A 24,465-nucleotide genomic window follows, 5' to 3' on the forward strand; every position below is an offset into this window, starting at 1 on the left:
TTGTGGTTGGCAGTCTCTCTGGCTTCCCAGGGCCTTAAGGTCCCTGTAGAGCTTACCAAAACCTTGCTCTTTTTGGTGCAAATGGACCACTCTGGCCTCAGTCCAGGGAACCCAAAGCACTTCACTGTGGGTCCTAATAAAGGCACGTGTCTTCGGTCCTGCCCTGCTTTCTCTACCTGCCCACTGCCTTGACCTTTCCCAAGTGATCTCCCGAGGTGCGCTATGTACCTCCTCCAGGACCTATAGTAATAAACTTCTCTAGTACAATTTCCTTTCAGTCTTTTGTTGTTCTCTCACCATCTGATACCTTGGTGGTCTGCTAAACAAATATTAATTACCAAAGTCGCAGTGATAATATATATTATAGATAATATACATAACATCTATTATATATATGTTTTTAATCATCATATTTTGGTCACTATGTACAAGCTAATTACGTTTTGGATGATATCCAAGTAGTGCAGCATTAATATAAATCTGACAATATTAACACTGAAATGGAGTTATTATGCATGAACAGAAAGAACTGAATCATTTCCCACTTTGGAGGAGAGCTTCCTGTTGGCAATGAAGGAGTGGAGAAACCATCCCCCATAATCATCTCCACCCTGTCTGCAGAAAAGGTGACTGTTAGGTCAGTCAGCCCCATTTACAGAGAAGCAGGGCCAAAGACCCAACGTGGCCGTGCCTCCCACAGCCACCACCAGTTCTGTCCTCAACCACCTGCTTCCATCAGGCCCTGGCTTGCCAGAGGTCAACTGTGGCAAAGAGGAGAGGAAGGGCAACCACATCAGATAACCACATAAATTATTGTGATGATGATTCTATTTGGCCAGAGGTGGAGAGAGGTAGTGAGACAGTATTAGCCTAAGTGATCCTGTAATCTATGGTGTGGCCTAAAAGGTTAAGGTTATGTCGCTACATCCTTTATAAATTCACACACTTCTAGGGATTTATGGCACAGCCCCTACCATCTAGCTCTGGGTCATAACTTTTAATAAAAACATTTTTTAGTGTCCAAAATCTCATTACATCTGTCCAATATAAAAAAGCAAATGGCTTCAGAGCATGATGGATGAATTAAATAAATTTGAAAAACAGCCTGTTGTAGACTCTCATAAAACCCCCACCATATAATGAAAATGTGTGAGGATAACCAGCACTGGTGTGAGTCCGTCACTTTCCTGGTGACAGAAGAGGTGGCCTTTGGTGAGGTGTGGGGCTGCGGTGTGAGGAGGCCATTTCTATCCATTCAGACGAAGCTCGGTCTGGGCGTGTGAGGTGAGCAAAGGCATCTGTCAGGAGTCACGCAGATGTGGGCTGAACCCTGGCCATGCCACACGTGGGCTGTGTGATCCTGGACAAACTGGTCAGCCTCAGTTTTCTCGTCTTTAAAGTGCAGATGATAATGCTAACATTGCCTCAGGTTTATCGAGAGGATTACTTGAGATGTGTGTGTGAGGTCTCGTTTGGTGCTTGGCACATGGTAGATGTTCAATAAACAGTAGCCGTTCCTAGTATCGTCTCAGCCTGTGTCATTTGGCCCGCTTTTGGCATGCAGAGGCACACATTTTTTAATGTTAGGAAACGACTATTATATGACATTTGGAAAATGAAAGAGGAAGAAGAAGAAAAATCTTAAGGGAGGCCCCTCTTTAGAAAGTACCCCTGCCTGAGAGCCCAGACCAGATCCCATGTAGAAGGATGCCCCACACGTCCTGGCCCTCGTCCTGATCCCCTCAGTCCATTCTTGACCCTGCCTTCTTCCTTGAATCTCCTTTCTGGCCACAGTCTTGCCTGATCATCCTCCTGTCCTGTCACCACAAGCACCTTCCTGTTGTGATCCTGGCTCAGTCATTCCTTGGACCCCTTTCCTCCCGTCTGGGGCAAGCCTCAGGGATAGCCAGAGCATTGCATCCGGCCAGTGGGGAGATCGTGCCATCCATGCACTTCCTCCCCATTGAGTCTCACAGCCAGGACCTGGAGTCCATTCCCAAGTCCTCCCAACTCACAGCTTGCTTTACCCACAATTACTATTAGAGTTTTCATTCATTCATCTTCAAGTCTTTTCCCCACCTTATAGATAGATTTCTCACACTTATTATGGTGGCAGGCATGCAGCTTTGTATTCTACTTTTCAAGACACAATACCAGCTCACATTTACTCAAACCATCCACTTCCAGTGAGGATTTAACAGAAGAGGCTCTCTTGTGTTGTTTCAAGACAGTTCTAGCCTGAATCTTCATGAAGACATGGAAGTAAAGCCTCCACCAGGAGTCTATCTTCCCAGAGTCTCTGTTGGGAGCAGTGGGGACACTGTTGTCCCATAACTGAGTAAAGTAACTATTAAGACCAGACTCATGTTATTAATCTTACAGCCAACGTGACAGTGGATGAGATGGGACGTGAACACGTGAAAAAGGATGCAAATATATTTACGGCTGCCAAATCAGAACCTTGTGTGGCTCTCACCCCTGGCTGCACAAGGTAATCCTTTAGGGGAGCTTTCTCCAAACTACTGATGATGCCTGAGCCCCGCCATCAAAGATTTGGTTGTAATGGTCTGGGGTGGGACCCCGGCATCAGTCGGTTCTAAGAGATCCCCAGGTGACTCTAACGTGAAGCCAGACTTGGGAATCACTGTGCTGGGGAATGAACTCTCTGTAGGAATAATTAGTGAAAGTCCTACTGGGAAAACTGAACACATCTTGATTGATTATATAATTGATTAATTAATTTCTTTAACAAACACTCACCGGGTACTTTTCACATGCCAAACTCTGGCTAGGCACTGGAGATACAGAGACGAATAATACACGGTCCTTGTTCTTCTGAAGCTCCAAGCAGAGCAAGAATATATAATCATTCTAGTTTGGGAGTGGGGTAGGAGTGGGACTGGGAGGGTGCAAGGTATCTAGATCTAAACTCAGAACTCAGGCCAAAGCTACAAAAGAATGAATTCAATTACCCACTTAGAAAGCTCAAGAGAAATGGATTAACCTAAGTGAGTTGTAACTGCACCAAAGTGGCTACTATGAAGGAAGGGAGGGAGGGGGACCGAGGGAGGGAGCAGGGCGGAAGGAAGGAAGGAAGGAGGGAAGCAAGCAAGCAAGCAAGGGAGGATAGCCATGCGATATTTGTTTGGTAGGTGAGGGTAGACAGGTTCCAGGCCATGGCATAGGTTTGGTAATACTGATCCTGGGAAGGGGCAAAGTCACCTCGAGGAGCTGAAGGTGCGACATGGCCTTCCTAGAACAGACAAAGCCCCAGCGGGCTCCTCCTCCGGCACCTTTCCCCCAGTGTTAACACTGGGGAGGCTGGACCATTCCGGGGGTCAGCCCCATCATTCATCCCTCCTACCGCATGCCCTTCTCCTCTCTCCTTCTCCATCTCTATTTCAGGATTGAGTTGGCAACACTACAGTTTCAAGCCCAGATATTCTAAAACATAGCCATTATTTTCTTGAGAAAATGCATAAGGATGGGGCTGGTGGCATGAGTTGTAGGCTGAGGGTGGCTTTTACAATAAGATACTCAGAGCTAAGTAAGTTTGATCTCAGTAACAGTGATGATGGGTAGGAGACATGGATTGTGATTCCTACAAAATGGCGGGTGCAGTGTCTGGGGTGCAGTGGTGATGCCAGTGGTGTTTGTCATAGACTCTGATAGGAAGTCACTAAGTCACTCCACATCTATTTGTTGAGCAGCTAAGATAAGTCACAGTCCTTGACCTTATATCATCTGAGGGAGATGGAAAAGAAAACAGACAATTATCAAATGATTGGTGTTATGGGGTAACGTGCAACATGCAAAGCCTTCAGTATATAGCGCTTGGTTCACAGTAACGAACTGATTCGTGCCAGTAACCGCTACCACTGTTGTCTTTATTAGGAAACACATGGCATCCGACCCAATCTTCGGGGGTCGGGGAAACTGGAGGCAGCCGACATTTTGAGATGGAGGCAGTGGTGGTATTGGGGATTTGACAGTATTAGTGATCATAAAGAGAGAGATGATGGTACAGGAATGTGTCTGGTGATAGCCAAAATGGGGCCAGAGATGGGCATTAGGGAGAAATGCTGAAAACACCACCCTGGCCATTAAGTTTCTGTAAGAGCACTGCGATGACTTCATGAATTTACACTTGTGGAAGCTTCCTGGGCCTGACCCAGGACCTCATCCCAAAGCTCTAATAGTTGACAAGGAGAATTTTAGAATGTGGAGTCCCCTTTCTTGTTTTAGCTCCTTTGTTAGGCTGCAAGATGGCTAGTACTTGAGCGGCTGTCAGAGTGCAAACACAACTGCGTAGGTAGAGAGGTACAGAGAAAACCGAAAACCGAAGGGGAACAATTTCCCAAAGCTGGTAATTACTTGTTTTTAATGATCTCTTCCTTTATGGCATCTCCTTTTAAGAATCTATTATTCTAGGTCTACATTAGCAAAAACTCAAGGATTTTTCAAAACTCCTAACAAGATTTGGCATCAAAAAGGGAGTGAATTAGAATCACAGTCATGCGAAATTGGCTCCTGTCAGCAGGATGACAGGATCTCAACACGAGAGTGGGGAGGAGGGCAGGGGATCTTCTCCGAGAGTCAGTCATCTCTCTCTTTGCTGGTGTGTGTCTCTTGGAGAGGCTACTCCCAGGATCCAGATGGCACCCAAACCGTAACAAGAAATACTGGATGCAGTTGAAATCAAGCGAGAGTAGCGGAGGCTCAGGCTGAGTGCAGAGGAAATCACAAATGGAGAGATGTCACAGCAGAGGAAAAAATAGTCAGGAGGGCTTTGCCTGCTGCTCTGACAGCCGTTCCGTGCAACATGCTTTTCCTTTTCTTCTCTGGAAGAATGCAGATTTTACGTGCTTAGGCATTCATTTCCTTATTCACGTCTTCATCCCTGGATTCGATCCTCAAGGAATTCATTTAATAATTAATAAACTTCCTGACTGCTCACTATGAGCAAGGCCCAGTGCCAACATTGCAAGGACTGAGATGCTGTCCCTTCTCTGAGCTGTAACAGCCAAGCTACGGAAACTGGAGGCTTCCAATTCAGGCTGGAGCATGAGGAGTGTCACAACAGGGGTACCCCACAATGAACAATCTCACAGAGGGTGTACCATTTTCACTGCTGCGATGCCATTCACAGGACTGAAGACATGGCAAACAACCAAAACCCGACGTCTATTTTTGGGCGAATGGAATTGGACCTCTTTACTCATCTCTTGAGTTTTCTTCGTTGTAAGATTTGGGAAATATCCATCTCACAAGACTAGGGGAAGATTAGCCGGGGCAAGGTTTCAGGTAATAGCGTCATTAGCATGGCACCTGACCTCCAAATATGTGTAAGACCTCCAAATATGTGTCTGCTTCTTTGGGTCAAATAGGAAGTCAACAATTCGGTGGAGTATTCTTTAGGAATATGATGATTCGTAGCACCTTTTGGATGGCAGTTTGAATAGATTCAGGAGTTGAAGAACTGCAGAGTAGTTGAATTAGAAGACATTGAAGGGATCTCTGAGTCAACTTAACCCTGTATTTTTTTTTTCAGATGAAGAAACTGAGGCCTCCAACTTTTTCAAAATCATGACGTGAATGGCAGAGCTGAGATGAAACCCCAAGTTCTGACTCCTAACCTAGTTCCTTACTACCATAGCACAATTCCACTCCTAGGTGTGCACACTAAGAGAAAACAGTAAATCAGAGTGGAGAAACCTGGCGCACATTTTACAACAAGAAAACTAAGGCCTCAAGGAAAGCCCGGCTTGCTCATATGTAAAACAGCGAGGAAAATGGCTACTTCATAGATCTCCAAAGATCAGGTGAGGCAGTGTTCACCTATAGAATAGACATGGAAGGCAGCCCAAAGGTTTGGAGTCAGGAAATCTCGAAGAGCATTATCCTCGACTATCCGATTGATTGTCCAACATACAAACAGTTTGCAACTTTGTGTCATAATTTCACATGCCCTCCTAACAGGTCTCTCAGTATATTTCTCACCCTCAGCCTCTGGTACAAGCTACTCTCTGCGACTGGCTACCCTTCCCATCTTTGTTCATCAGGAGAACTGTAACACATCCCTAGAGACTTGGGTCTAGTTACCTCTTCCAAACCTTCCTCCAAAGTCCTAAGGATGGTGATTAGATGATCCTCCCCTGGGCATCATACGTGTCAAGCTTCACTGGTTCTCTCTTCGCCACTATAGACTAAGACTTTGTAGAAACTAAGTTCCTTTTATGGGAAACTGTATCTTATTCATTTTTGTATTCCTAAGATCTAGATAGCCCAGTGACTAGCACACAACAGGAAATTATACTGAATTGACAAACTACAAAAAAAACAGAATGAGGGAATGGATGAACTTGTTTATATAAGAGAATAGGAAACTGAACAGAAAGAAACTTGGTTATAGCATGACTTACTAAGCAGAGGGTATGGTAGTCCATATGGTGTTTCCAAATGCTCGGCATGTATGTGTGTGCACATGTATGCACACACACATACACACACTTGCTCGCTCACAAAGACTTGGCATTTACTATTATAAACTCTAGAAAGGATCTCATATTCACTCTGTCACTTGACCCAGTGAGGCTTTGCAGTCAGGGTAAATGGCCTTTGTTCTGATTTCAAAGAAATAGTAAGGAGATGTTCCAGAAAAAGTTATAAAAAAAGAGATAGGCTATCCTTCTAGCCCTTCTAGAATCTGGATGGCATTTTTATCTGAATTCTTCAAGTCCTCTCCATTAGTGAGATCCATTGGTTCTCACCACTAATCGACATTGACTAATAATGTCAATCTGTGACATTCCTCACTACTTGAAGTTGAGCCAATATCTGATCTTATCACCCTCCCCCTTAGTTGCTAGAAATTGTATCCCATACTATTTGGCCTCTCAAGCTTAATACGTCCAAAGAACTTTGGATCTTTTCCAACACATTCTTTCCTTGTCTTTCGATGTCTGTAAAGGCCACCAACTCATGCTTAGATGCTTAAGCCCTCAGATGTACAAGGTACACTTGACACCTCCTCTCCCACACCCGGACACCCAACCATTCACTAAGAAATGCTGTCTCCAGGCTCTGACTGCCTCTCTTCGTCTTTTCTGCTGCCTTCTCTTTTGCCTAGACTTCTGTTTTTACTCTTGCTCCTTAAGTTAATCTCTAATACATCAGTCACGATGGTATTAAAAAACCAGATCAGGCTTACTTCCCTGCCTAAAACGCTCCACTGTCTTCCATTATACTTGGAATAAAACCCAAACTTTGCACCACTGCCTGTAGGACTGTCCACACCTAGTTGCCACCTGTGTTTGAGCTCACCCTCCACTCTCCCCTTTCCCACTGTGCTCTGGCCAACACTGGTCTTCCCTCTGTTCTTCATGGACTGCTGGGACATGCCTTTGCCTGTGCTTTCTCCTGTTCCTGTTTCACTGGTTTCTTCTCATAATACAGATCTCCGCTCAGCTGTCACGTCACTAGGGAGACCTCCTCTGACCATTTCTCCCCAAGTAAAAGAGCAGCCCCACCTCTCACCACATTATCCTGTTTGGTTTTATGGCTCGCACTCATGCTCTACTAGTATTTTAACTTGTTTGTTGGCAGCCTTCCCCTGTGGGGTGTGAGCTGGGCAAGGGTTGGGACATGGTCTGACTTGTACAGCACCTGTGCCTAGCACAGCGCTCAACACGCGGTGACACGAGACAACTATCAGTGAAATGGGTGAGGAGTGGATGCCTGGACACAGCAATGCACAAGTGACCAGAGATTGGTTCTAGCAGGTGCCGTCCAGTATTGCAGAAACGATGCGCCGAAAGCATCAGGGACACTCTGTGCCTACTACTACAGCAAAAAAACCAAAATAACAACAAAAAAACTTCCTGTTTGTTTTCCGGTGCTGGACACCCTATCTCTGAAGACTAGGGAGCTAGGGTAAATGTGGCATATGTGAGGAGATCCTACAGTGACCTCACAGGCAGAGACCCTCTTTACCTGCATGTTGGCTACGTTCCAGGAAAGACCTTTTTAATTTAAACTAGTCAAGATACTCTGGATTAGGTCACAACTGGTTGAGATCATTCTTTCTGGTTTGGGTAGATCCATAAAGCCCCCAAATGTACAAGTGACTCTTGACTCCTCTCTCTCCCACACCCTGACATACAATCATTCATTAAGAAATGATAATTCTATCTCTGGAACGTATCCCAAGCAGTCCATTCTGGTCTGAAGAGGAAGGAAAGGTTTTAATATTAGTATTAAGACCTCATCCCTCCTTGGCCAGGCAGGGGTCATGCAGGACAATAATAACAACAGTTAATGTTCAGATGGAGCTTCTTCTGTATGTACAGACACTATTCTAAAGTGCTTTTACTTATTAACTCATTTAATTATTGCAACAGATACAGGTGCTATTGCTATCCTCATTTTCAGAGGAGGAAACTGAGGGACGGAAGGATTAATTAACTTACCCAAGGTCATCCAGCTAGTAAATGGTAGAGCTATAATGTTCACCAAAGTGGGCTAGCTTTGGAGTGTGTGCTCTCAACTACTCCACTATGGTGAGGAGAACAAAGGGTGTCAGACGATCTGTGTTTTAAGACTAGGGAAAGAGGTAAGGGCTCTGGAAGGAGCAACCACAGTTTAGGAGCCCGCCCCGCCACAGTGCACCCCAATCTTTTCTGGAGGACCCTGGTCAGATCACACTGCAGGTGTTATCCCTGTAATTCTGACTGGGGTCATAGGGGTAGAACCTTCTAGGTGACTATGGGACGAACAACAGAAAAATAGCCAGAAAGACAAGGCTAGGAGATTGGAAACTATAGGAAAGTGGGAACGAACCAAGAGTATTGGGCTGGCAGCATACAATGGTGGGAAAGAGGAGTAACAGAGACAAGGACAGCTGCCAACATCCTGGGGAGAAGCACGGTGAGGTGCTGACAGAGCCCCATGAGAGGTGGGAACGAGGGCTGGAGCAGGGAGAACGTGTACCAAGTGAGTCAATGTCATCTTAATAGGAGCCATTCTTCGCATACAAGTCAGAAGCAAGGGATGCTTCCTTCAGAGCCAGACTTTATTTCCCTCTCCCCGTAGCGTCTCCACCTCAGTCTTCTGGTCCATCAAGTGGGGCAAATCATAGATGCTTTGTTCATTAAACCAGATAAACTTAGTGGAGTTTATTTAAACTTAGTGGATTTATAAATCTCCCTTTACATACATACACATGCACACGTGAGCCATACAAAAGCAGATCTAGGGGGTGGGGCCGAGGAAGCTGCCTTTTTAAAAGCATCACAAATGACTGCTGGGCAATGCAATGTTGGGATTCACTGAACCACATACAGCTGGCCAAACAACGCGTGTACTCCCCAGCCCCCGGTAAGTGCTCAGCTAATGTTCATTTCTTGCCTCCTTTCTAAGTCATTGCAAAATCAGGTTTTGCCATGGCTGGGTACTGTCACCAACATATATTTTTGTATTCTCCATGATCATTCATCTCTTTCTTCTTTTTTGCAACCAGAGTTTGCTCATTATTCTTGTGTAACCACTAATAATGGCAGTTAGGGAGAAAGAAAGAGCCTCTGCATGATGATTTATCCAGAAAAGCTGAATTACTGTACCAAGAGAGAATGAGTGTCAGCATCAATGGATATTTATGGGGAAACTGTATATTATAGCTGTGCTCATTAGAGATGCTGTAGTTAAGGTTCTGTGAATGTTAATGGTCTGTATTAGAGGAATAATGATAGACTCACAGCAGCGGCAGTGAACAGATACCCTGGACTACAGTTTTTCACCACATAACAGATCTCCAAGTAATCTGATTTATTATGCCCGCTGAAGGAGCGAGCATGTACCAGGGCACCTCTGTCTCGTGGGCAGTACTGGGCTTGTTTCCACACGGGGACAAAACTGGTACGGAGTGCCAAGAACAAGATGGACAGATGCTTCCTGCCTTCTGTTTGAAATCTCCTGTGTTGTGGTCTTTGAGACAGGGTAGCCCAGTTGGGAAGGACATTCACTGGCTTTGGGTAAGGTGGCCCTACATCCTGGTCCGCTTAAGACAGCTCCTGTTCATGTCTATTGTCCTGATGTCATTGTTAATAGCACACCCCTTTTTTGCATTCAAAAGTGACCCACTTTGGATGATAAACTAGGTCACCCTCATTTTAAGTTCAGAGAGAACTAGCTTACATTCTTAGGGATGCCTCTTCTAGCTGTGCTAAGTGATTTAACTTCTCTGATCTTTAATAACCTTTACCGTAGAGAAGAGACCTACTTCTTATGGTTGCTTGGGAGAGTCCTGAAATAGTGCATTAAGTGCCTATCTCGTTAAGTGCCTTGCTTTCTTTGGTAGTTACAAATGTTGGTTATCCCTGCCCTATAGCCATGAAACTCTCTTGTAGGTTCAGCCCTACCCCAGACTCTCAGGTTACACTTGATCTTGTTGACATTGCTTAGCCATGGAGAATTAAAGGCACTCTAGCCCCTCACTCTAGATACTGAAGTCACTCCCACCCATAGACCACAAGCACCGTCGGGGCTAGGCCACATCTTATTCCTTCTCCTATCTCTTGAAGCACTTGGTATAGTCCTATGCCCATATAACAGCTCACGATAATAATTACGGCTAACATTTATTGAGCACTTACTATGTGCCAGGTGCTACTCATATAGAGTTATACATGTATCACCCACCTTATTTAGTCCTCAGGAGAATTCTATGAGGTAGGCACCACAGTCATTACTCACGTTTTATGAGTGAACACGCTATCCGAGGTCACGCAGCTGGTAATTGAGGGAAAAAAATTTAAGGCCTACGTAGTCAGGCTGAAAGGGTCACACTTCTGTTTTTTGTCTGTTTGTTTTTAAATTTTAGGATGAGAGAGAGCAAGGACGTGTGAGCAGGGGAGAGGGGGAGAGGGAGAAAGAATCCCAAGCAGGCTCCACGAGAACCCAACGTGGCGCTCAATCCCATGACTGTGAGATCACGTCCCGAGCCGAAATCAAGAGTCAGATGCTCAACCAACGGAGTCCCCCAGGTGTTCCAAAAGGCTCAGACTTCTAACTGTGATTCCATGTTGGTGCCAAGTAATCTTCCCCAGATGCTAACTGGTCATTCAGAAGAATCCAAAACATAAAGCACTTTGCCGAGTCATACAGCTAAGAAGTATAAAGCTCTGATTAACTTCAACTTTTTAAAAAATGTTTTTAAAATATATTTCTGAGAGACAGAGAGCAAATGGGATGGGCAGAGAGAGAGGGAGACACAGAATCTGAAGCAGGCTCTAGGCTCTGAGCTGTCAGCACAGAGCCCGACGTCAGGCTCAAACTCACGAACTGTGAGATCATGACCTGAGCCAAATTTGGATGCTTAATTGAATGAGCCACCCAGGTGCCCCAAACTTCAAATTTTGTGATGTTTCACTCCCTCCCAAAGAGCAGGCTCCCAGTCTGTGTTTGCAAATTCAATTATAGAAGAACAAAGCTTCTAATGGAAATAATGTGAAGAATCTCTTCATCTAAACACCCACTGCTCCAACCCATGGAATTAGCCAGTGGATTCTTTTGACAGTGGTTTTCACACTATCTTCTCTGGATCTCTTCCTTTCCAGAATCTTCTGTGCTTCAGAAAAGGATTCCAGGTGGGTAGGCCTTGAGGCTTCAACCCAGCTTCAACCACAACTCCTATTCCCATCTGTTTATATAAAAGGCTACTGGGCACAGTTCATTGCAATAATGGTGCCAGGATTTTATAAAAAGTTTGGAGACCATTCCTGCAGGAGACCGGTGGCAGGAATTTGAGCACAGCGATGGACTGATCATTGTTTTATCGAGATGTGATTTTTGCCAACACACAACTGAGCAAACAGGACACCAGGCAACTGCTTATGCAAGCACTTATCCCCTTCCACATTTGCATTTGTAGAAAACAAGTTTCGGGAATGATTTAACAGCGAGCTGTCTACAACTCTGCTTGATTCCTTCCATTCATGACAGAAACGGGGAAGAAAGAGCCAGATATCATTCAAAGTGATAATGTGACACTGCCCAAATGTGAGGCATGGACTGAGAACAGAGAGGAGGATGAAAGGGATTACTACTGTCTTTGGCAAGGACCTGAAGAGAGTGGATGGAAAGGCTGATCTACAAACACCCTTAGAACCTGGACACGTAAAACAGCACGTATGTAAATGGCAGAGCTATAGGAGAGGAGACAGAGCACTCAGTCCCTATTGCCTGCTTACCTGACCTGCCAAGGCTTGCCACTTCAGAAGGAGCTTAGACCTTGTGTTTCTCTTACCCCCTCCCCCCACATCAGCAAGATCTTTCTAGACCTACTACTTTCTAGACCTACTTTCTAGATCTGAATGTCATTCATTCAAATTTACACATTTCCCTCCCTCCGTTCCTCTCCCTGTCTGCAGGGTGTCACCCGCAGCCCAGACCCAAAGTAATCCTTACTTGCCTACCCTTTGACCACTTTGCCCCTCAGACCCATTCTTGCCCTCCCTCTGCTCTGTGTAGTAGGACAGGGGGGTGATCTTGTAAATTACATTGCCTGAGCTCCCTTGTCAACCCACTTTCACTTTGGTTTGGCCAACAAAAGGGGTAGTTGGATGCTGGATGGTGGAAAGAGGGGAGAAGCACTGAATTTCTCCCTGGCTCTCTTTATGCAGTATTCTGGCAGTAAACCTGGCCGTGAGTCTCCCTCATGGCTCTACTTTCCACCAGACAGCCAGCCCCTCTTGCCAAGGTCCCTGCGCCCTCTGCGGTCACAGTGCCCACTGGCAGCCCTGGTCCCTTTCTTTGTCCTTCCAGTCCTGGGGATGGTAGCAACTTCTGAATGTTACTAATTTGGGTTGCTCCACTGCCCTCTGTTTGGCTTGTCAGCTCTCCTAACACCTTTGTAACTAGTTCTCCACATTAAATTCCCTCTATGAAATTACCTCGTGTGGGCACTGTTTTCCTGACTTCATCCTGATAGATACACATGGATAATCCCATTAGCTTCTTAACGGTCTCTCCAATAGCCAAGCCACCTGTCGCAGGCCACCAAAGTGATGCTGAGAATCACAACTCTAATAGTGCCACTCAACACCCGACAGCACCAGTGGCTTCCCAGCCAATCTGAGTTTCTGAGCATCGCATTCCAGGTCCTTCACTCCGTGGGGATGGCTTCCCTTCATGCCCTGTCACCTGCTCACATGAAGGCATCCTGCAGTCCCACCACCCCAGACTCTTCATCAGCCCCCGGGATATGGTATGCTTTTCCATAGTTCAGTGCCTTTACACATTCAGTTCCCTCTTCCTGAATCCCGTTCCACTCTTTCTCTGTGCCAAGTTCCTATCATCTCTTAAGACCCTACTTCCTGGGTGAAGACCTCACTGAACTCCCTTGGGCAAGGTTTTCTGCCTCCCCACTATGCTCCCAGAGTATATTATAGACAGCTCTTATGGCCTAGAGGATTACACGGATTGCAACCATTTTTACACATCTACCTTCTTGTGATCATTAAAATTCTCAAGCAGCCATCCTTATTCATCTTTATATCCCTAGTGAGTAGGCCACTTTATGGCAGATAGGAGGTCCTTAGTAAATGTTTGTCAAATGGATGGATGGATGAATGAATGAATGAATGAATAGAAGCTGTAAGGGAACTTGAAAACAAGGAGGGCTCTCCGGCAAATGGAGCTGTGGGATCACAAAAGTCATGAAGGTCTGTCACTGCAGGCATGTGGGCCAAAGCCAGAGTCAGACACGTTCATCTGTGCTCATCACAAATGTTCCGGAGGGATCCCTGCGTTGGTGAGAAGGCTGACCCAGCAGCTTTTAATGTCCTCACAAATTCTGAGATTCCAGGGATTTAGGATTCTATCTGAGGACAGTTTTGTTAAGCACTGCAAACCGAAAGCCTGTCTAAGAAAAGCAAGACAGGGCAAGCTTCTATTTCCTTTGTGGAATATGCCGATGCAGATTCCTTTCCCTTAGTTCAGGAAGACCTCCTCTTGTGTGACATCTATGTTAACGGCATTCCGATAATTATAATTTCTCTACAATGTGGTGCTTAATGAGGAAGTGAAACTGACAAATGTTCAGACTAGATTTAATTCAATTATGAAACATCTTGATCCAGATTTCAGACTAAAGGAAAAACCAACTGCTGAATTGTGAATGAAAATTTATTTGCCATGAAAGATGGGGGCTGGTGGGGGTGGTTAGGAACAGTTGTCCAGAGAATTTCTGTAATTCTTCACTTTAATGGATTGACTCTTCCTACATTTGCAGCAGGGAAACTGAATTAAATCTAAGGCAAGGAAAATCAACTGAATACTGATTGTTGGGAGACAGGGGTCTTGCACAGAAACATAGATGTTTGGAGGGTGGGAGGCAGGGGAGGCCAAATGAGCAGCTCTCTGATTTTTGATTCCTTGAGATTTGTTCTTTGGGACTCACAGATATTTTTTTCAATGTCAGGATACAGAGTGCAGTGCATAGGCGGAGTGAGGGGTCAGGAACGAGTCAGACATGGGTGTGCCTCATGGGACTCCGACTGAAGGGGGAGAGAGGTGTTCATAGCCACCCCCAGGGGCTAGCCTCAGCGTTGTTAATAAGGACTCAGAAGCAACAAGTAATGGGAGACAGAAACTGGCGTGAGTACTGACTCCAACCATGGTGAGGAAGAGGAGATGGGGGCTTGGCATTTTCTTGAATCCTAAAGGCAGTGTGTTTTAGTGGAAACTGTGTGAGTCAGAACAGCTGAAGGTTCAATTTTGGGCTCTGTCACTTACCAGCTTTGTGACTGTACAGGACCTCTGGAATGCCTCAGCTTCCTCATATATAAATGACATCTACCTTCCAGGTGTGACTACTGAATGAGATAGGCTGAGACCACAGTCTAGGCTGTCCATGGCACACAGTATCTACTCAATAAAGTTTACCTGCTTTTTCCCCAGCTAAGTTAGCTCAGACTCTCAGTGTGCAGAGCTGGTGGCCTAGCACTATAAGGCAAAGAAAGGAAGTGAAGGGAGCCTTGGACTTCACATGTGATCACTGGGGTTTTTACCCGATTCTCCCAGTGTGGCTCTTTTCCAGGATGCACCAGAGAGACGCAGAGCACTGTCGTCCAGCTCTCCAGGAGGAAACTAAGGAGAGACCGATTTTCTAAGGACCTACTCTGTGCCCAGGGCTTGCTCAGTGTGGTGCCTTGATTACAGCGCATGGTAAACATGTTTCCATACAGAGCACCGACCTCACGGGGCAATGCCATAACTTATTGCTGCACGCTTCACCGTGGGCAACTCTAAAGCCAGGGAGAGGATGGTGGAGACAGTAACGGGGCCTCTGGGGTGCCTGGCTTCGCAGCTGAGACACCAGGAACAAGATGGTGAGGTCAACACTAGATGTTATAAACACGGGGGAAAGTGGATGAGAGAGTGGGTAGATGGCTCCAACGACCGCTAGTGTGGTCACCTTCTCCACATAAGAACCCCTGCAGAACCATTCACCTGCTGCTTGAATACTCCAGGAGCCAGAGACCTCACTACTCTTTGAGAGCTGTCCTTCCCTCTGAAAATCAGCTCAGATGGTTTCAGATTTCTTCCTGACAGTGAGCCCAGATGTGCCCTCTCTTGTCAGAAAACTTGAGCCTTTCTCGTAATCTTAAGAGAGTCTATAAAATAGCTGGAGGAATAAGTGCACACCATCCCTTGGTCTTTATGTCCCCAGAGACCATGAAAGCAACCCCTCGTCTTCACCGACAATGCTCTCACGTTGCTTCATGAGTCTCACAAAAGCCCTGAGATGTTGGCACAGGATGCTCATCATTTCCACTCGAAGAGGAGTCTCAGAAACTTGAAGAGATTGGCAAAGATCACACCCAAAGGGAGAAAAGAATCTCAGGGGAGTCTGATTATTCCTTTCAATATCTGAATCCATGTCTTGTCCCCCAGAACTGAATGTGGAGTCCAGCTGGTCAATTCCACAACCTGCGTCCTTTCTATTTGCCGCTAAGCCAAACCTTTAAGACTCTCTTTCAAAGGCTGAAGAAAGTTCTGCTAGAATCCACTGACGGGTTAGTACTGATAATTATGTCTAGTACATCCACATAAAAGGATTTAAAACCAGGCAGTTATCGGGTGAAGGGTAAAAGATCTTTTTCAGCCATAAGAATATATTTTTTTAATGTTTATTTATTTATTTTGAGAGAGAGCGAGTGTGACAGAGCTGTCAGCGCTGAGCCTGACCCGAGACTTGATCCCATGAACGGCGAGGTCATGACCTGAGCCAAAATCAAGAGTTGGACACTTAACCAACTGAGCCACCCAGGTGCCCCTCAGCCATAAGTCTATTACATCAGGTGGGAAGGAGGGGAGGGGAGAAGACAAGTGCTGGTATTTCTCATGTGACAATGACATAAGACATGCTGAGCTTTAGGTCTGTTGACCTATGAAGGTTAAGCCTCAACCAAGTTGAGCGTTGTGGGGCGTGACAGGGTCCAAAACAGGCACTTGAGCAAACTGTGAATGTGTGATTCCACTGGGTCCCCCTGTAGAACCAGAATCATGTTCAAAGGCTAACGGAGTGCAAAAAGCACTAAATAATGGATGCGGTAATGGGCTACTTAGCTGACGTTTTCCTCTCCACTCAGGGATGTGCCTTCCCGACAGCCCCAAAGAGGCCAGGATATTTGTCTAAAGAACACCAGAAGCATTATCATCTGGCAGAAAGAAAGGCTACCCGTTTCTGAGAAGGAAACTGATGATAAATTCATCAGTTCTGAGTACCACCTAGTAGAGGAAATAAACACTCAGGAGTCAGAAGGACCTTAATGATATGCCCAGAAGGGGCTGTGCCCGTCCAAGTCCTGCTCATCCTTCAAGGCTTTGCCCAAGTTATACGCTCTTTCCTCCCTGCCTCTCTAGTCAGCTAATATTCCCTATCAGCAAGCATCAATTCTATTGGAGTTTGGAGACCCTGGCATAAAAATAAAGCCTGTGTACAAATCTTCTAGCTGCCTTGACTAGGAAGAGAGGAAATGTATATTTCTCGGAGCGAATGGGATTAATCCTTATCTTGTCTCAGAGTCCTAGGTAAGAGTGGAGGGGAGTGTAGTATGACCCTAAGAACAAATCTGTTACAGGAAGGTAACATTATAGGTCCGGATTAGGACAAACAAAGCATCCTAACACATTATTTGTGCAAAAGGGAACAAGAAAGGGGCTGGTAGAGCTTGGCTCCCCAAGGTTATGGTGCCTGGTGGTGTAAACCAGGGCGTGGATGCATGATGTCAGAGAGGAGACTGAAGACAGAGAACCGGCTCTCTGTCTGGACCAACAGCCCAAGTGACGGAGACAAAACTGTGTCCCATCAGGTGATGCACTGGGGTGGGCAAGACCCAGAAGAAATGCCATGACTTCTCAAACTCTAGAACCCAATGCACCAAACGTGACACCTTGATGAGGACACCTCTGGCCATGTAGGGTGACAGTGAGCCACCCTAGTCCAGGGGACTGAGACTCCAGGACAGAGGTTTTAGAGCTACAATCAAGGATCCCACTGGCTTCAAGGCCTATAAAAATTTACTTGGGCACATGAGATTCCCGCCACCCACGGGGAAAGAGTATACCATCAAAAGCTCAAAGGGAGCAGAAATCCTCAGAGGAGTTACTGTAGAAAGAGTGATGATTAAAAGCGATTCCTGACCTCAAGGAGCTCACAGAGCTGAACAGTAACAGCTCACAGCTGTTGAATCCCTACTCTGCACCAAGCACTGTGTTGATTCATATTCTTCAGCTCACTTAGTCCTTAACACAAAAAACTCTAAGGCAGGTACCATTAACCCCGAAGCCAAGGCCTTTAAGAAACTCAAAGTCCAATGGCTCACATGGATTCATTAAGAAAAGGTAACAGTGCATTGTGATCATTGCACAGAGAAGCACAGAGGTCTCCCGGGGGAGCTGTTTACTCTGGGGTAAAAAAAAAAGGCTTCCTAGAGGAGGTGTGCAATCACCTAGCATACTTGCAATCCCTGCCTCAGTGTGAACTGTTGGCTGGTGGATTGCTCGTGCCGACAACCGACGGTAATGTTCTCGTTTAATCTAATCCATATCCCCTGTTAAGGTTTTACATAAATGTCTCCTTTAGTCCTCCAAACAAAGCTACAAGGCTGGCATCCCTTTCTCTTTGCAGGTTACGACACTGGGGTTTAGAGATGGAAAAAGATGCTCAAGGACCCTTAGTGGGTGGCCAGGATGAGAGCATACCCAAGTCTGATGCGGAAGATCAGGCCATTTCTTCTGGGGCTGATGTGTGATCTTCCCCAGTGACGGCCCCAAGCTGAGTCTCTTACTGGGCTCTGGGCAGACTGGGCTCTGGACCCGAAGAAGAAGAAACCGGTGGTTCCTAGAGTAACAGGCCACTGGGCAGTTTCCCTTCTTGTGGGAAACTTGTGGAAGCTGTCAAACTGGCTTGAAGCTGCTTAATATGCACTGACTTGGCTGTCTTTGGTTTATTTGTCTTTCTGGTTAAGGAGCAGGTGGTGAGGGAGCAAACAGCAAGATCACAGCAGAGATTTTCAGGGCACAGAGGTATCCCAGGGAATATGCACTCATCAGGGAGGCAGGTCTACAGGGGCCAGCCTGGAGAACAGGAAGGTCCCAGAACAGTGAGGGATGTGGGCTGTGGGATATTTAAAGTACCTCTGGGAAGTTTAGGCAAGTGGGATCAAGTTTCCAATACACATGCTGTTTTCTCCTCAAAATCATTCAGTAAGTTGGGTTTAGTAACTCCTTTGATAGATGAGAGCAGGGAGGTGTAGAGAAACAAGGGAACTTATCAGAAGTCCTACAGGTAGTAAGAACAGGAGTTGAGATACCAAACGCAAGCATCTGCCCCTCCACTAGAGTTGATACTTTTGACTGCTACCTCTCTCTGGCTTTTAGAAATGTTGAAATTGTTCACGGAAAAGCCCAGATGCTTCTAGGACTCTATGCGAACAGAGGGTTGGAAGCTACTGCTGGCCGTTCAGGCAGCCCAGATATTTCCCAAGCAAAACCTGAGCATGTTTACTTAATGCCTATTTCAGAGTCAGATAACCAGGAAACTCCCTTTAAAAGAAAGTGTAAGGATTTTCAATTCTTTCTACAGGCAGAGTCATGTGTATATTTATGAAACACCCCTTGAGCGGCTGTGTCATCCCTGCCTTTCACATGCCAGACCCCGGGCTTGCTTCTGGTAATCCAAGGACCTCAGGAAGTTCCTGGAAGTAAGGAGCCAGGAGAAGAGTTGGGATGCTATGTGCTAAGAGCTGTTAACAGAGGAATGATACGGAGCGGGCACAGAGGTAGGGGTGATCTGCTCACACTTAGCAGAAGACCACAAAGTCTCCCTGAGTCCCCATAGCCTGAAGCTAAGCTGGGCTATTAGGGGAGGATGTGGCTCCTTCAGAAGCTTGCAGAGTTCAGTAGAGCTGGACCAGGGGGAGGTAGACCAGAGATCCGGGCTGAGGCTGGCATCTGAGTGCCGTGTATGTCAGGCTAAGGAGCTTGGGCTTTTTTTGTTTGGTTGGGTTTTTTTTTTTCCCAGCTATTAAGCATGGAGATGGTGTGGCTAGACTGGTTAATAAACTCACGAAAACCAAGGCAGCAAATGGAGCATGTTTCCTCACGTATCTAAACCTGTTAGGGGCAAGCGAAGCAATTTAGGCACAAATTGAATTGTAGGGAGCTGTGTGATGGGAGCTGAACCAAACGGAAACACGAACGGACCAGTGTCTCCGTGACAAGAAGGCCTGACAAATGCAAAGGCCTCAAGGAGAAAAACGGCTTTTTCTCTGAGCGACACTCCACTTCACGTTCTCAACTACCTCGTAGACTCAAGTTTTTGAGGACCCCATTCAAATATGCTGTCTCATGAAACCTAACATGCGTTGGCTTTCGGGAGCAGGATTTAGGTGGGGTCTGGTGGATGCAGGATATTGGGAAGAGGAATGGACGCTGATAGGAAAAGGAAGAAATTTCACCAGGTGAAAAGACAACAGGGGCAGAGGAGGGTAAGAATGAGCCAGAAAGACTCTCAACTCAGGACAGAAGGTCAGGTTTGAAAGGGACAACAGGAGCTCCTCTTTCCCCTCTGCCCATTCCACATTTGAATCCTCCTATAGTTTTTCTGACAGGGGGCCTTTTAGGCTCTGCTTGCACCAGCTCCAGTGATGGGGAGCTCACTCCCCTAGGTGCCAGCTGTTCTAACTCTTAACAGCTCTGACCACTGCTCAGGAAGGTCACCATCACTTTGGGCTGGCCAATACAGAACACTGTAAGCCCTCTTCCAACCGGTAGCCCTGGGGACTCCCATCTCCACATTTATGGTTCCTTTTCTCCAGGCCAAGCATTTCTAGGTCCTTCAGTTGCTGCCCTGGGAATGGGGTTTCAAACTGCCCTATCAATCTGACCTTGAAAAATGCGGGGGTGTCTTTGTGTCTCTCACAGGGTGGGGTCCAGGACCAATAACGACAGCCCAGAGAGTCATCCAGCCTCACAACAGTCCTGTTAGGGTCAGGGCTGGAGATCCTGGGGGTCTGTTTTCAAAGCCTGTGCTCTTTGTACCCATCACTGAGCTGAATGAGATCAGCGGTGACTAAACATCCTAGTTCTGTTTACACAGGCCGCGATGAAGTCTGATGTCCCCTTGGGCAAGAGTTCCCCAGTGCTCCTGAATCACGTACAGAGGCTGCCTTCCGCACGCCGACTGGATGGGGGGCCGAAATCTGGGCCTGGCCTAGCACTGGCTTGTGGCAGTGTCACACAGCTTGATATTTTCCATTTCCAGGAGTCCCACTGGCCGATGGGGTCCAGATGTAATGGACCTGCCGGGTTCTTTGCAAGCCCACTACACGTGGCCTTTTTCTTGGTGGTCTTGTCCACTGGCTGGACCCTTATACACTCTGAAGTGTATAAAGAGCCCTGGCCGGCTCTTCTATGATCCCTCTGAGACCTGTCAACCACTTTTAAATCGGATGGGCAACTCTTCCCAGGATCGAGACACTGCCCCCTATTTGATCAGGTATAATTAAGTCTTTGGCCGGAGACTTTTGTCATGGAACAACTCAGACCTTGAGACCCCTGGACACAGTGGTTTGTGCAGTTCAACTCACTGCCACGCGGGGGGCCAGACCTCGGTCCAGGTTGGCAACCCTTCCTCAGCCTCACCACTTCTGCCTTATGCCCCCTTCCCTCTGACTCACTGAGGAGTCCGTGCCATGTAGGCCCTGGCAAAGCTCTCCAAGTTATAACGCCTATCCAGAAGAGGGGTTCCCTTCCTCAAGCTGTAGAACACAGCCTCGTAGGAGCGCAGGTCACGGGAGCCTGGCAGAAGAGAGAAGATTTACTTACACTTACAGGTTGACTTTTTGGCACATCATAAACACCTTCCTTCTTTTGGCTGGTGGGAACCTATGGAAAAATCAAATTCGACACAGTCAAAACACTTTGATACTCCACTTTCAGAGAACAAAGCCATCACGCTTCAACTTCAAGCTGGCTTAAGTGTGTGTGAGAATGGCCTCTGAGGACCGAGGGTCCCAAATCAAAGGGGCTTCCGCAAGTGTAGAAGCAGGAGGCCAGGCTCCTTCCCTGAGGAAAGCTGGATGAGGGAGGAGTGTGCGAGTCACTTAAATGAGTGCAGGGTGTCTCTGCCATCGGGCTCCTCACGGAATCACAGGACAGGAGGCTGCAGGGACCTCAGAGGTCATGTGGTGGAAAAAATAATCCTCATTTCGCCAAAGACAGAAATGAGCCTCAGAGAGGTGCTCTGACTTGTCCCAAGTGATTAAAATTAGTTTGCAGCTGAGTTTAAGCTGAGAGTCAGGTTATTTACAATATAGCAAACATCAAGGTCTCAGCATAAAGAACGGCTTCTGCTGGGATCATGGACAAGCCGTCTGATATTTACCCAAAGTGTCTTCCAAGAAAAGGGACCGTTAATGGCAGGGAAAGCGCAAGACAAGAGTCGAGAAAATTCCAATTGTTTTTTAATATGTATCTGTATTTTCTTTCCTCCCTCTCTCCTCGTACTCCTCCATCTGGTCTTATCGGGCCACTTGGTAACTGTCACACCCTGAACAGGCCACAGCCCCTTGGAGCGTCACGATCCTAAAATGGGTGTTACTGGCTCTGCTTCTGATTTGGGTTACTGTGGGAATCCAACGACAAAGTAGACAGTAAATACAGACGATTAGGAGCTGTGATACTGTGAAGTGTTAGAATGAGAGCTTCTTTTATTGCTGACACATCGTATAAATAAGGATCAGCATGTATTTTATAATATTAACAACAGTAGATAGGTTGAACACTTTTCTAATGGGCCAGTCAGGGTGTTACCCTGAAACATTCCGGATTGAGAGCAATCATGTGTGCTTCCCAGGAACTAGCACAGTGTAGCTCCTACCCCCATCTGAGGCATTAGCCTGCAGTAGTCTTCTGTCTGCTAATCTGTGCTTCTTTTCACCAGACTGGGAGCTCTTTAAGAGCAGGCACAGTGCCCAACGCTCAGTAGGCATCTGGTAGATGTCTGCTGCGTAAATGTTTCATAAGAAATGTGGGGAACAGTGAAGGAAAAGAAAAAGTGTCTTTTAGGCTTGGACCAGCTAACTATACCATTAACAAGAAGGAAGAATTTGGGCTCATTCCTCGAGACCCTGTGCTATTTCCACACTCATCAACTTAGATTAAAATCCTTCTAATAATCCTAAGAGCTCGGTATTAGAATCTTCACTTTTAGGTGGTGAAAAACTGAGGCTCAGAGATGTCAGGGAAACTTTTCCAAAGCTTTAAAGCTAGTTAAGCGGTGAGATTCAAACCCAGCTCTTTCTGGCTACCGGACAAAACATTTATTACTAACAGCCCGAACTGACATTGACAGGGCACTTCCTAGGTGCCAGCCACTGTTCTGAGTGTTTACATGTATTTGCATGCAGTCCTCAAGACAAGTCAGTCGGGCAAGGATGACAACTGTCACAATGTTGCAGAGGAGGAAAATGAAGCCCAGAGAGCATACTGCAGGTAAGCGGGGTGGCTAGAGCTGGAGTTCTGGCAGTTCGTGTTTTAACTACTACGCGGTATAGACAGTTGCACCCCACCCCTGGTCCCACCATTCCCTAGCTGTTTTTGATTGCACCCTTTTCTCTGACATCACATTCTACATTTGCAGAAGGTTGTGCACGTTCCTGCAGAAAACGGAAGGTCCATGGAGGAGCACGGACCATGCAGAAAGATGTGCTTCCTGAGCTGCTCTCGCAAACCCTAGTTTGCAGGTAGCCAATGACGAATGTAATTTCTTTGCTCCCGATAACTCAGCTCCCTCTAAAAGGAATCCTCTAAGAATGCCTACGGAGTCCTTGTTAACAAGGGCCAATAAATTACCAGCCCGCACTTGTATTTTTACTGGCTCACCCTTTCCTGAGCAACACGAACAGCATTTCTGTTCCTCGTAATTCACTGCTCACTATGGGCACTTAGCAAGTTGAACCGCAGCTGACTCTCAATTATCCCTGCAAATGGAGGAGAAGCGGCAGGATGGATAAACCCAAACTGTGCATAATTGAAAAAGCTTTGCTACTTGGTTCTCCCATGGGTGACATATCAATCTGCCTGTTTGTCCTTAAAGATTTATGTCGGGCAGGATACATTCTTGGGAGCCTTGCCTGGCTCTCTACCTGGTTGGAGCCTTCCTCTAGACTCTTGTAAGCTCTGGTACATTCTTCCACTAAAAAATAAAAGTGGCCAAGAACCTACTATGTATCAGGCTTTGTGGTTTGCCGGGGACAGTGATGGCAAACAAGCTGGATAAGGCCCTGAGTGAATGGAGCTCCTTGTTTTACTGGGAGGAGTTGAGAAAGTAATTGGGTTACTCACACGAGTGTCAAAAGTGCTTTATCTTATATAGGAGCTATCAACCCACACTGCAGCTGCCCATGAGCCTGTGCAGCGCAGGGCAGGCATTTTGCTAACCTGTTCCTCATCCCGTAAATACTGGTTACACAGGAAATGTTTAAGCACTGAACATTTACCATGTATGTGCTAAGGGCAGAAGTGTTTAAGGGACAAAGACCAGAACGTGCCTCGTGTGCTGGTTCTCACCCCTGCCTGGCTGGTCCACTCTGCCCGCAGACCATTTCAATAATAGGACGGTGTAGAGTGATGACAGTTCTCAACCAAAAGGAAGCGGGAGATCTGTTTAAATTTATTTTTTAACGTTTATTTATTTTTGAGACAGAGCATGAACAGGGGAGGAGCAGATAGAGAGGGAGACACAGAATCTGAAACAGGCTCCAGGCTCTGAGCTGTCAGCACAGAGCCCGACACGGGGCTCGAACTCACGGACCGTGAGATCATGACCTGAGCCGAAGTCGGACGCTTAACCGACCGAGCCACCCAAGCGCCCCAGGAAGCGGGAGATCTGGTTCCTAA

At 46.5% G+C, this 24,465-nt stretch overlaps 1 protein-coding gene across 4 annotated transcripts in view; it reads right to left on the reverse strand.

Moving 5' to 3' along the window:
• The window catches only part of DAB1 (DAB adaptor protein 1), a 295,169-nt gene that overhangs the window by 32,773 nt on the left and 237,931 nt on the right, over window positions 1–24,465 (reverse strand). For all 4 annotated transcript variants that reach the window (XM_030325086.1, XM_030325085.1, XM_030325084.1 and 1 more), the window contains one exon: window positions 21,391–21,450. In XM_030325086.1, the coding sequence (XP_030180946.1) occupies window positions 21,391–21,450 (60 nt within the window). The remainder of the gene's footprint in view (window positions 1–21,390; window positions 21,451–24,465) is intronic.

Source organism: Lynx canadensis, chromosome C1 (genome assembly GCF_007474595.2).
Source record: "Lynx canadensis isolate LIC74 chromosome C1, mLynCan4.pri.v2, whole genome shotgun sequence".
Taxonomy (NCBI): domain Eukaryota; kingdom Metazoa; phylum Chordata; class Mammalia; order Carnivora; family Felidae; genus Lynx; species Lynx canadensis.